We start from the raw sequence: 12316 nt of genomic DNA, 5'->3' as shown, positions 1-12316 counted from the left end.
AATATATCTTCTATAATAAAAGTCTTACCTATGTGTCCCCAGCACTACTCAGGTTTAATTGCGTTTCACTTTGATGGTTACTGGTATCAGTCTCTTATTATCCTTGTCCAGAATCTGGGTTTGAAGACTGGACTCTTTTGGAAACTAAAATTTAGGGAAATGTATTCCTTTTGTGTTCTCTCTTGCTAGTGGAATGAATGTGGGCAAATCACTTTTTTTCTAGGACCTGTGAAAATAGAGGACTGAACTCATTACTTAATGCCCTTTCTGATTTTATGATTGGAGTGATCTCAGCACTTCTTAACCATTCACTTCTTCCTTGTCAGTACAGAACTATGGAATCTCCATTTAATCTCAACTCAGCTTCTCCAATGACCAAAGTTAGACTCATTCCACACTCATTGGCAAGTAGGATGTAGTTGAGCAAATTCCTTAGTAGAAAATAGGGACTCTTGGAGAATTTTTGGAACCAATACTGCAGCGTTCCCACTCCATCTTTAGTGTATTGTTTAAACACCCAATTATTTGTGTGTCCCTTAAGGATGTTCAGAATCCAGCACTCAGCCCTGTACTCCACAGAGAGTACCCTGGACTCTTCATTCTTCCTCCATCTTCTTTCTTTATGAAAAACAGGGATAAAAACAGTGACAGACTTATAGGATTGTGGTGAAAATTAAGTGAGATAATGTATATAAAACTCTAATCCAGGACCTGACACATGGGACCCTTTCAGTAAGTCCTAGCTATGGTTATTATTATTACTTTTTGTTCTCAGCTAATTGTTAGATGGTATAGCATCTTGCCTTATTATCTGGTGCCAAACCATTGCACTAGCCTCTTATTTCATGGCCATGCTTCTCCCTGGCAAACCACTCTGTACTCTACTATTAACTGTATTCTTTTCATCCTGTTACCCAAACTTCTTAGCCTGGTACTCAAAGCCGTTCATAATCTGGTCCCTTTTCAGCTACTTTCTCTAATTTAAAGGAAAACGCACTCCAAAGGAACCAGCACTGTGTTGTGGCAGTCAGAAAACCTGATACACTTTAAGCAGCATTAATAGAAGTCTAGAGTGATAAACTGGAGAAGGCAATGGCGCCCCACTCCAGTCCTCTTGCCTGGAAAATTCCATGGACGGAGGAGCCTGGTAGGCTGCAATCCATGGGGTTGCCAAGAGTTGGACACGACTGAGCGACTTCACTTTCACTTTTCACTTTCATGCATTGGAGAAGGAAATGGCAACCCACTCCAGTGTTCTTGTCTGGAGAATGCCAGGGATGGGGGAGCCTGGTGGGCTGCTGTCTATGAGATTGCACAGAGTTGGATACGACTGAAGCGACTTAGCAGCAGCAGCAGCAGAGTGATAAACAAGGGTATTGATTATTCCACTGAAATATGTACCAGTCAGTGCCTGATTGGAATAACAGTTTTAGGTTTACATGTTGAATTTCAAGTTACACTTCAAGAGGCAGTGTATTCAAGAGAAAGTTGTCTGAGTTGTAAGTGGTATGGAAAGTCCTATAAAATATGGTTAAAAGAATTAGGCATGTTTTACTGGGAAAGAAAACCAGTGGGAAAAAGTTACTGAAATGCAGATTTTGGTTCAATAGAAGGAAGAATTTATAACAGATGTGTCCAAAAAGAAAATGAAGTGAGCTACTTTGTGAAGTTCTAGGCTCTCTGTCACTGAAAATGTCCCAGAAGTTGACTAAGAATCTTCAAAGTGTTTGAATGGATTGGGGATTTGGACAAAATCAGAGGTTGCAATTTTTTTCTAGCTAAGGAAACTTTTCTTTTAAATGAAGCTCAAGTAAAATTATAAAACAGATCAAAGCAAAGCTGTTGTAATAGAAGTCTAAAGAGGATCCTTTTAAAATTACTTTTCTTCTCAACTAGATGTTAAGATTCTTGAGAGTAGACAGCAAAGGAGCATAGTTTTAAATTTATATTTACAGTGTATAACCTCCATGCCATGTTACTTGGGGGTTAAATAAATATTTGTTGAATGAGTGAACAAAAGAATGTATCAATAGTTATTTCTCTAAGGCATGCTTTAATTTTTAACAGATGGCAATTTTTAACCAAGAATTGAATTATTTAAGTGAGGGCTCTTTTCCCGGGAGTCCACAGATCCTTAAGAGGGCATATAAATGGATCTCAAGAGCTGTGTGAACCTGTTCAAATTGTGCACCACATTTCAGAGCATGTGTATTTTTCTGGTAAGAGGATCTATTGCTTTTGTAAGATTTTCTCAAAAGGGTCTATGAAAAAGCTAAGAATCAACCAACCACTTAAATGGGATAATTTCAGATGTCCATTACAACCTAGTAGAAGATGTATTTGGGGTCGAGGTCTTCTGCACATTCCTCCAATCATACACATTCATGCTCTCTTGATTACAGAAAGAAATTAAGAGGTCAACCCTCCAGGCTTTTTTGAATACACCATACTCCTAGTACTGAGACTCTACTGCCAAAGGAAGCTTCCCTGGCCATCATCACCAAACCAATACCCTTGGACTGGGTGGAGGGATGCAGGGATTCCTCTCTTTGGGATGTATCACGACTAGAAACAAGTGCTTTCTCTCCCAGGCAGAGAGTGGGGAAACTTTGTGGTTCAGCAACAATGGCAGAGGCTTCTGTGTCTATGTTGCTGGCTCTGCATTCTCGATCCCTCAGAATCAGAGGCCAATTTCAGTGGGCAGACCAGGGCTTTAGGCATCTCTGCATCCAAAAGCCGTTTTCCCAACCCCTACCCAAAACAGGCCAGACAGTCTGGAGACCCTTGTTTTTGTGTCTCTAATCACCAGCTCAGACAGTGCCCTCCGGGCTGTTTGGATGACATACCCCTTTCCCCTCCCAGGATCACACTCTCTTTTGTTGCACTGTGAGAAAATCCTGGCCAGGAATTTGATGTGGAGCCAGTGTCAGCTTCCGGGTGTGATCTCAGCATCCACGTGTGAGTTCAGAGTGCTGTGAAGTTGGGTCCACCTAACTGAGGACGTTTTTGTCTCCTTCCCTGCCCATGCCCTCCTCCAGGCCACAGAATAGGGAGCAGCACAACAAGGCCCTGAGATGTGGGTTTATTCAGCTCCACCCAAAACTAAACGAAACAAACAAACAAACAAAATGCTATGACACGTCCCAAGGGACCAAACCATACACTGTGACCATGCACGTTTCCCTTCCCCCAAGGATGCGGCTACCTCCGGGGTGCTGGGCAGCTGCTTCTATCAGGGGCCGGGAACTAGAAAGGGGTTCAGTGGGCGCTGGGTCTGTGGCGCTCAGGGCTCAACACCGACGGCCTCCTCCTCTTCCTCTGGATCAGGGGGCGCTGGGAGCAAGGAGATGTAGACCTCGTTGACCTCTGTGTCCAAATGTCGGCCGCCTCGAGGCGCCTCCAGGTTGAGGATGCCGTCGTGGGAGAGCGCGGCGCGGACCCGCCAGGGGTCAACGTCGGCGGGCAGGACGTAGGTGCGGCAGAACTCGCGCGACACGAAGCCGTGGCGGTCCAGGCGCTGCGGGTGCCGGGCGGACACCTCCAGGAGGTTGTCCACAGTCCTCACGGTCACCTCATCTGGGGTAAAGTGGCTCACGTCCAGAAACGCCTGGAACTTGCCCTCGCTGAGCCGAAGCTCGGAGGCCCCTGCCCGGCTGCCCTCCCCACCTGGCGCGGCCCGGGGCCGGACATAATAGCCGTGGTAGAGGGTAGGGGTCAGGATCTCTTCTGGCAGGAGGCCTGCGGGACAGAGAGAGAGAGAAAGCGAGAGGGCGGGATGAAGGAGGATGAAGTGAGAGAGCAGGAGGCCTGCTGAAGGCGGCAGCCGAGGAAGGAGAAGCAGGGGAGGGTCCCGCAGGCTGCAGGGAGGCGGCTGGGGAGAGGGGATGGAGAAAGGGGATACACTGGGGTAGAGGAGAGCAAGGCAAACGGGGTCTGGGTGGGCCGAAGAGGGGGGAAAGGCCCTGGGGGGCGGGGTAGGGTGGGGTGGGGTGGGGGTCGCTTAGGGGCAGATTCCGAGCCCTGCGGGCAGCATCTGCACCGAGGCCAATAGGAAGGGGAGCGCGCCCGGCTTGGAGGGGGCGGCGAGGGGGGAGTCTGGGGTGGGAGATGACTCGCCCCAGGAGTTCAGTTAAGCCCGGAGTGGGGTGGAGGCCAGTTACCATTGGGAGATCAGCCCAGAATCTCCGGAGGTGGGGGTGGGAGGCAAGGGGGGTGGGGTGGCGTCCGTGCCATACCTTCCCCGAAGCGCTGCTCGCCCAGGCGGCTCGGGTTGGCAAACTCGTACTCGGCGGTGGCCGGGTGGGCATGTGGCACCGAGCGGCCCGACATGGCTGCAGACGCGCCTGCGGCCCCGGTCCGAGGTGCGGCCCCAACAGGCGCGGCGGGACCCCTCCAGCTGCCGCGGAGCCGGGGCGCGGCGGGGGTGGGGGCGGGGTCTACACCACCCAAAATAGTGCGGAGCCCGGCGGGGGAGGGGCGGCGAGCGCCCGCGACCAGCGTGTGACCCGCGCCGCCTGGACCCCCGTCCCCTCCCCTGCACACCCTTCAGCTGTCACAAGCCTCTCCCGCCCTGCACCTCCACCCGCCCCCGCCCCCCCATCCCGCACCGGGACAGCTGGGGGTCGGGGCTGGGGAGCGAGCCGGCGTGGAGAGGCTGCTGCCCACGGCCGGGAGAGGCCTCGCTGAGACCCTCACCAACAGTTTGCACGTTTTTCTCCACCTCCTCTTCTCCTCCCCAGTGGCAGACAATCGGCACCCCACTTCATACAGCTCTCCCCTCGGTTTGAGGTTCTGCCAGCCGCGGAAAGTGAAAGATGCAAACAACATTCTACCCTTTATTTGGGGGTGGGGTGAGGAGCCTTCCCCGCGAATGTCAGGGTCCTCTCTGAACCCAGCGCAACCCAGGGCACCACGTGGAAACCCGCCACGGCCATGCTGGTGGTCACTGCTCTCCCCCAGGGACCCACAAAGAGTTAATGTCCCTGGGGCCCAGCCTAGGAAGATTCCAGTTCCTGCCCAGGCCCAAGATAGCTGCTGGCCCCATTCCCTTGGCATGCAGGGCGGCAGGGGAGGAGGAGGGGCACACTGCCCGCCGCTTGGGATTCCTGACTCAGTCCCAACTCCAGAGGAGGGGGTGGGGGTGGGTGCCTTTGGGTGTGGACAGAAAGCTAGTGAAACAAGACCAGGACAGGTCACTGGCCAGCTCAGGCGCGTTTGTATTTCTCTTTTCTTAGCTCAGTGAGTACTGGGTATGTGTCATACTGCCAAATCCCCAATCACAAGTCCTCATGAACGGGCGGTGAGCTGGGATAATAAAACTCCTGACATCACCATTCCAGAAGCTTCACAAGACTGCGTATATAAGGGGCTGGCTGCAGCTGCGGCTGAAGGAGCTGACCAGCCAGCTGACGCCCCACACTCACCTAACCACCATGGATATCGCCATCCACCACCCCTGGATCCGCCGCCCCTTCTTCCCTTTCCACTCTCCCAGCCGCCTCTTTGACCAGTTTTTTGGCGAGCACCTGTTGGAGTCTGATCTCTTCCCAGCTTCTACTTCCCTGAGCCCCTTCTACCTTCGGCCGCCCTCATTTCTGCGGGCACCCAGCTGGATTGACACTGGCCTCTCAGAGGTAAGTCTCCCCTTTTCCGGACAGGAGAGTTCATTCTGGAACCTTCTGGAAGCATCTCCATCCATTGTCCTTTTCCTCCTGGCTTAAATCTATGCCTAAGGGTCCTACATGTCTTAGGCACTTGTGTGTCCTGCAGTGAAGACAGATGAGGCCCCTAGTTCCTCTCTTCCCCAGTCACCTATTTGTATTTAGTGTGCTCCTCTGTATCCTATTTGTTACATTTTCCATGCACTATGAAGGCCATTCTCTATTCCTTATCTTCTGGGTAGGATGTCCCTTTCTGATTTGGTTCATAACAATCTACAGGGAAAGAGTTGCCTTCAGACTCCTTTGCTCACCCCTTCTAACACCTCACACTCCTGACAAATACTGTCATCTCACGTTTCAGAGCCAGGAAGACAGTCTTGCCTCCTCCTGAGCTTTCCACCCCTGCTGCAGGGAGCTGGAGACAGCAACCACTATTTTCTGCCTTCTTATTCCCTCACCTATGATTTTCCGGGTTTCTAAGGGTTGTGACAGGGCGCTGGCCTGGGTCCAAGCCTAATGAGAATAGAATGTAGGTCCACTTTAGGGACCCCCCCCCCCAGTTGTCCTAAGACGGTGGGAGAATGGGGTGAACAGATAAGAGTGACAGAAGCTGTCACAGATAACACTCTGGTTTAAAAATATTCAAGTGTGAGTAAACAGGAGCTGAGTGGGCAAGGGCTTTGGAAGGACAATGGGAGCTAGCAGAACATTCCAGATTGAGTGGGTGGGAAACTTGGCAGAGACCTGAGTAAGAAGAAGGGGCCTTTGTCTTACAGACAAACGACAAGGCCAGGCATTGGCTTGGAGAAGCAGCACAAGGCACGCCACGGCCCGTCCTTGTACTTTGTCCCCGGGGTGGCCTGTCTCCTTCCCTGTCCCTGTAAATAAAGTTTGGGCCTGACGACCAAGTGGTGTGCCTGGGGTACCACTACGGTGATGCCCCTCAGCCAGAGGGCATGTTTATTCAAAAAGCAATTTTTAGCTAAAAACAGGAGGATGAACGACCTGGACAGAGAGCAAATCTGCAGAGTGATGAGATTGTACTAGTATCATTTACATTCCTACCCTTTCTCTTACCCCGTCCCCACCTTGCCATTTCCAGATGCGTCTGGAGAAGGACAGATTCTCTGTCAACCTGGATGTGAAGCACTTCTCCCCAGAGGAACTCAAGGTCAAGGTGCTGGGAGATGTGATTGAGGTGCATGGCAAACATGAAGAGCGCCAGGTATGTAGCTGACTTTCTCTTCTGCTCTTTTTCCAGGGCATGCTATATGCCAGATACTGCCCTCAGCCCCTGAGGCCTGCAACATTCCAGTCCTAAGCCACTGGGGTCAGGAACAGGGATAAACCTGTTGTTGTTTTGGCCAGATCTTTGTTGCTTATTTTGATTTGATTGCCTCAGGGATAGATGGGATGTTAACTTCCTGTTTAAGCCAGTGGTTCTCAACTTTGCCAAAGTTAAAATTACCAGAGGAATTAAAAAAAAAATACTCATGCATATCTCAAATCATTTAAATCAAGATTTTTAAAAAGCTCCCTAGGGAATTCTAATGCACAGTCAAGGCTGAAGACCACTGACTTAAATAGTGGTTTCAGACATCTGATTGTTTTACATAATTGTATTAACTGCATGCACTTGGAAGGCCCTTGAATTTGAGACTTTTAGGTATTCCAGAAGTCACTTCTCTTTCAGTTCAGTCAGTTCAGTTCAGTCGCTCAGTCGTGTCCGACTCTTTGCGACCCCATGAACCACAGCACGCCAGGCCTCCCTGTCCATCACCAACTCCCAGAGTTCACTCAAATTCATGTCCATCAAGTTGGTGATGCCATTCAGCCATCTCATCCTCTGTTGTCCCCTTCTCCTCCTGCCCCCAATCCCTCCCCGCATCAAAGTCTTTTCCAATGAGTCAACTCTTCGCATGAGGTGGCCAAAAGTACTGGAGTTTCAGCTTTAGCGTAATTCTCTTTAGCCCATCTTAATGCTGAACTACTTCGTTTGCCTAAATTTCAGAGCTGTACTCAGCTCCTAATACGCTAGACCCGTGTGGAAATCAGTTGACAGCCCATCTAAATAAATGTTTGAGATGCATGAGTTATAAAGGTTAGGGATGGAATTTTTCAGGAGAATTCTAAAGAATGAGATAACTGCTCGTTACTTTCTGGGAGAGTTTTTCAGTGAGTTTGCTTCTTACTGATTAGTTATAACACAGTAACTTGTGCATCCAATAGTCTAGTGTGAGGTCCTCAGGCTGTTTCAGTTTTGCTGATTTAATTTAGATCAGTCTTCTGGGTGTAGTCTTTATTATTGTTTTTGTTATTATCATTATTATACCTATTGGTCTGGAACATTCCTGAAGCATCAGGACAATTTCTGGGCTTCCTTAAGAGATTCAAGTTTTAAATCGAGATGATATTCCAAATCCTGTGGGCCCAACAAACACTGATCCAAAACCGTTGGGAAATACTGCTGAACATATCCACAGCTCAGGGCTTGGAGAGCTAAGAAGTTTGGCTGTTCAGACCTCTCAGATTCTCATTGGTAGGAGTGACCACTTAGGCAATTCCATCATAGACCCAACAGAACAACCATTTCGCTTTCTCTCGTGTTGCCATGCATTTGGCCACAGCTAAGGGGAAGGAGGATGTCTGAGTGTTAGACAAGTGATGCTATTTCCTGTTCTTATCTACCTCTTTCCTTCTTCTCTTGGTTTAGGATGAACATGGTTTTATCTCCCGGGAGTTCCACAGGAAATACCGGATCCCAGCTGACGTGGACCCTCTCGCCATTACTTCATCCCTGTCCTCTGATGGGGTCCTCACTGTGAATGGACCAAGGAAACAGGCCTCCGGCCCTGAGCGCACCATTCCCATCACCCGTGAAGAGAAGCCGGCTGTCACTGCAGCCCCCAAGAAGTAGATGCCCTTTCTCTAAACGCATTTTTTAAAACAAGAAAAGTTCCCCACCAGTGAATGAAAACCTTGTGACTAGTGCTGAAGCTTATTAATGCTAAGGGCAGGCCCAAATTATTAAGCTAATAAATATCATTCAGCAACAGATACCTGTCTTGCATTTGAATATTTTGTGTTAATCATCACATTATGTTTTAGGGGGCTCCAGGGACATTAGAGTCTGAATGACTGTTTCCAACACTTACTAATGGGATAAATTTAGCAAACCACTTAAAACTTTATGGTCTTTAAGTCTTCCACTTATAACATGGGGTGCTTATTCCTACACTCATTGTAAAGAGTAAATTAAGGAGAAAAAGTAGGTAAAGCTCTTGGCAGAGCTCAAAGAAGATCAGTTCCTTTCCTTCCCTTCCTCTTTGATTTTGGCCCTGGGTTCCAACAACACATCTCAATGATGTCTCTATGACAATGCAGAAAATGCCTTAGTGCATCTCTGAAATGAATCATGTCACTAGGGAAGAGATGGTATCCTCAACTTTGATATTTTCCCACTGATAAGCATTGCCTTCAGCAGACTTACAAAGGCAATAAATAGGACAGGTGATTATCACCAAACAAGCCTCTCAGGTGTAGTCTTTAAATTAGCTAGTGAACACTTACTAAGACTGGGAAAAACACAATTCATTGATCCATCATTTAAAAAGTTAAAGTTTTTTTAATTTTTAAAAATACTGAAATCCAGTTGATGAACAGGCTTCCCAGGTGGCACTAGTGGTAAAGAACCTGCCTGCCAGTGAAGGAGACATAAGAGATGTGGGTTCGATTCCTGGATTGGGAAGATCCCCTGGAGGAGGGCATGTCAACCCACTCCAGTATTCTTGCCTGGAGAATCCCATGGACAGAGGAGCCTGGCAGGCTACAGTCCCTAGGGTTACAAAGAGTCAGAGATGATGGCAGCAGCTTAGCACGTGCATGCACAGTTGATTTACAGTGTTGTGCTTATTTCTGCTCTACAACGAAGTGACTCAGTTATCCATATGTATAGATATTTTTTTCATATTCTTTTCCACTATGGTTCATCACAGCATATTGAATATAGTTCCTTGTGCTGTACAGGAGGACCTTGTTGTTTATTCATCCTACATATAATAGTTTGCATCTGCTAATCCCAAGCTCCCAATCCTTCCCTCCCCATTTGCCCACCACCTCAGCAACCACAAGTCTGATTTCTATGTTTGTAAGCCTGTTTCTGTTTCATAGGTATGTTCATGTGTGTCATGTTTTAGATTCCACATATAGGTAATATCATATGGTATTTGTCTTAAGTTTTAAGAATTACAGTAAATAACTGATCAATAAATGATTCTTATTTAGGTTAAACAAAGACGTGTGTGTGTGTGTGTGTGTGTGTGTGTGTGTGTTAGTTGCTCAGTCGTGGCCGACTCTTTGCGACCCCATGGACTGTAGTTTGCAGGCAAGAATACTGGAGTGGGTTGCCATTCCCTTCTCCAGGAGATCTTTTCCACCTAGGAATCAAACCCGGATCTCCCTCACTGCAGGCAGATTCTTTACTGTGTGAGCCACCATGGAAGCCCAAAGAAAGAAAGACATACTACTTTACAATAACACCTCTGCTTCACTTCTGTGAGTCTAGACAAACTTCTGATTCAATTAATGAAAATAGCCCTGGTATAAATGCCTATAAACAACTCATTTTTTTCTGTAGCCGCTTGCAGTTGATTTCTGATTTCTCACAAGGATTCTTTTCTTCACAGAGCCTACTGTTTGGGGACTGGCCATGCTACTAAAATAAGATACATGAAACAATTGCCAAAAGTTTTCAAGATGCAGGAGGGTGGAGCTAGGACAACATACATCGCGAATTTATGCAGGTTCAAAATGTTTCCTCTTAAGAATACTGCTCCCTGATGGGTCTGAAATGCTATGATCTAGCCAGAAGTCAGATTTTTCTACACTTACAGCCAATTTTTATGGCTGTGTAGTAGACACTGTTGGTACCTAAGTAGCCTATTTACCACCTTCAGTCTTGCCAGCAGAACCCCAGATTGGTTTAGGTATCCACTATATTCTTCCTAGCTATGTGCTTCAGAAGAATGAAAGGTTCACCCAAGCTCCACCCAGATCAACCATGGAAACTCCCTTCCTTCTGTTGAGATTAGTCTTGAAAGGGCTATGACCCAATTATGGCCAATGAGATGGGGGTGGGGGTGGGGGTGGGGGGTGAGGGGAGAATTTGCAGGAGATACTTATAGCAAAACTTTTTTACCTTTTAAAAAGAATCTCCAAAAAGAGAGAGTGAGGGAGGGAAGGGGGAGTGAGAGAGACGGGACAGAGAGAGAGATTGATTTTTTCTTCTTCTCCATGTTGGAGCATAAGAATGTGATAGACTGCTGTAGCCATCTTGAAACTATGAGGGAGCATCCATGGTAACTGATGTTGGCTGAGCAGGAGGATGGTAAAGCTCTGAGACCTTGATGGGTCACTGAATTGCTAAACTGGTGAACTCTAGAGCTTCCTTACTTCAGAATGTACTATGTCTCATTTTTGTCTAGTTTATTTTGAGGGGGGGGTTTATGTTACTGGTATGCAAAAACACCTTAACTGATGGAGGCCGAATTAAACAGTGTGAAAAACGGGAAAATGCTCTGGAAACCAAGTGTCAGCTTGAATCATTTTAGTGTATATTACCAGATCTCTCAAGCAGAAATAATGATTTGATCTTAAATGAATCATACTTTGTCTATTAGAGTGTAATATTTATGTTTCTGACAAATTTGTACAGGGTTGCCTTTTTTATTATTACCATCCCCAAGTTACTCTACCCTTTTTATTGTTATTCTTTTCCAGACCACATGTTTTGCTATAGCTGTTTGTTCACTGTTATTAGTACAGGACTTTTCTAGGCCAGCATATTTGAGGGATTTTTCTTTAGTTTTATAGTTAGCTCACCCATAATTCTACTTCATTCTCTATGTCTGAATTATGCCAGAAGTTTGTTGAGGCAATTTTAATTAGCATTTATTTTGTTTGTTAATGTTAGCTAACATTTATTAAACACTTACTATTAGGTGTGCACTGTGTTAAGTACTTTACCTTTTTTTTTTAAACTATCATTGTTAAAGAATAAATTTGGGAAATGGGTATATAGTAGATATATATAATTTCAATAAGATATATAAATTTGGTTTGGTTTCCACTTAGAAACCAAATGGAAGTTTTGCCTAACGGTTTGGGAATGATACACGTTTGTTCTTAGAAAAATCTTTTTCTATTTGAAACTTCACATTTTATTGAATATTACCCTGGATTTGATCTTTGATCTGAAGATTTACAATCACCATTCAACAACTATTTGCGTGCATACTATGTGCTAGCTACAAAAATAACACATATTTTTTGCCCTAATACAAGAGTGGAAGAGGGGGCACACAAAAAGACACAACTTTTTAAGATTCTGTGATGTCCACTCAAAATGTCTGCTCTGGGGACCCTTAAGAGGATTACCTACCTTGGACATAGAAGGAATCCTGCAACAACGGGGATGCAGACATAGAGAACAGACTTGTGGGCACAGTGGGGGAAGGAGAGGGAGGGACGAATTCAAAGAGTAACACTGAAACATATACATTACCATATGTCAAACAGATAGCTAGTGGGAATTTGCTGTATGGTGCAGGGAGCTCTGTGACAACCTAGAGGGGTGGGATGGGGTGGGAGGAGAGAGG

The 12316-nt window shown here is 46.7% G+C and overlaps 2 protein-coding genes across 2 annotated transcripts; one reads left to right on the top strand and one right to left on the bottom strand.

Moving 5' to 3' along the window:
• Positions 1 to 3066: 3066 nt before the first annotated feature.
• On the bottom strand, positions 3067 to 4516 carry HSPB2 (heat shock protein family B (small) member 2). The gene is made up of 2 exons (XM_070803400.1): positions 4236 to 4516; positions 3067 to 3738 (listed from the first exon to the last, which is right to left on the bottom strand). The coding sequence occupies exons 1-2, from the start codon at positions 4327 to 4329 to the stop codon at positions 3284 to 3286; spliced, it is 549 nt and encodes a 182-aa protein (XP_070659501.1). The 5' UTR covers positions 4330 to 4516; the 3' UTR covers positions 3067 to 3283.
• Positions 4517 to 5363: 847 nt separating this feature from the next.
• Positions 5364 to 8717, top strand: CRYAB (crystallin alpha B). Its single transcript, XM_019975270.2, has 3 exons — positions 5364 to 5633; positions 6763 to 6885; positions 8374 to 8717. Exons 1-3 carry the CDS (start codon positions 5433 to 5435, stop codon positions 8575 to 8577), a joined length of 528 nt encoding a protein of 175 aa, XP_019830829.1. The 5' UTR covers positions 5364 to 5432; the 3' UTR covers positions 8578 to 8717.
• The last annotated feature ends 3599 nt before the right edge of the window (positions 8718 to 12316 follow it).

The sequence above is a fragment of the Bos indicus genome, chromosome 15 (assembly GCF_029378745.1).
Source record: "Bos indicus isolate NIAB-ARS_2022 breed Sahiwal x Tharparkar chromosome 15, NIAB-ARS_B.indTharparkar_mat_pri_1.0, whole genome shotgun sequence".
NCBI classification, from domain to species: domain Eukaryota; kingdom Metazoa; phylum Chordata; class Mammalia; order Artiodactyla; family Bovidae; genus Bos; species Bos indicus.
The sequence above is the reverse complement of the archived record's forward strand: the minus strand, read 5'-3'. Positions and strand labels throughout refer to the sequence as shown.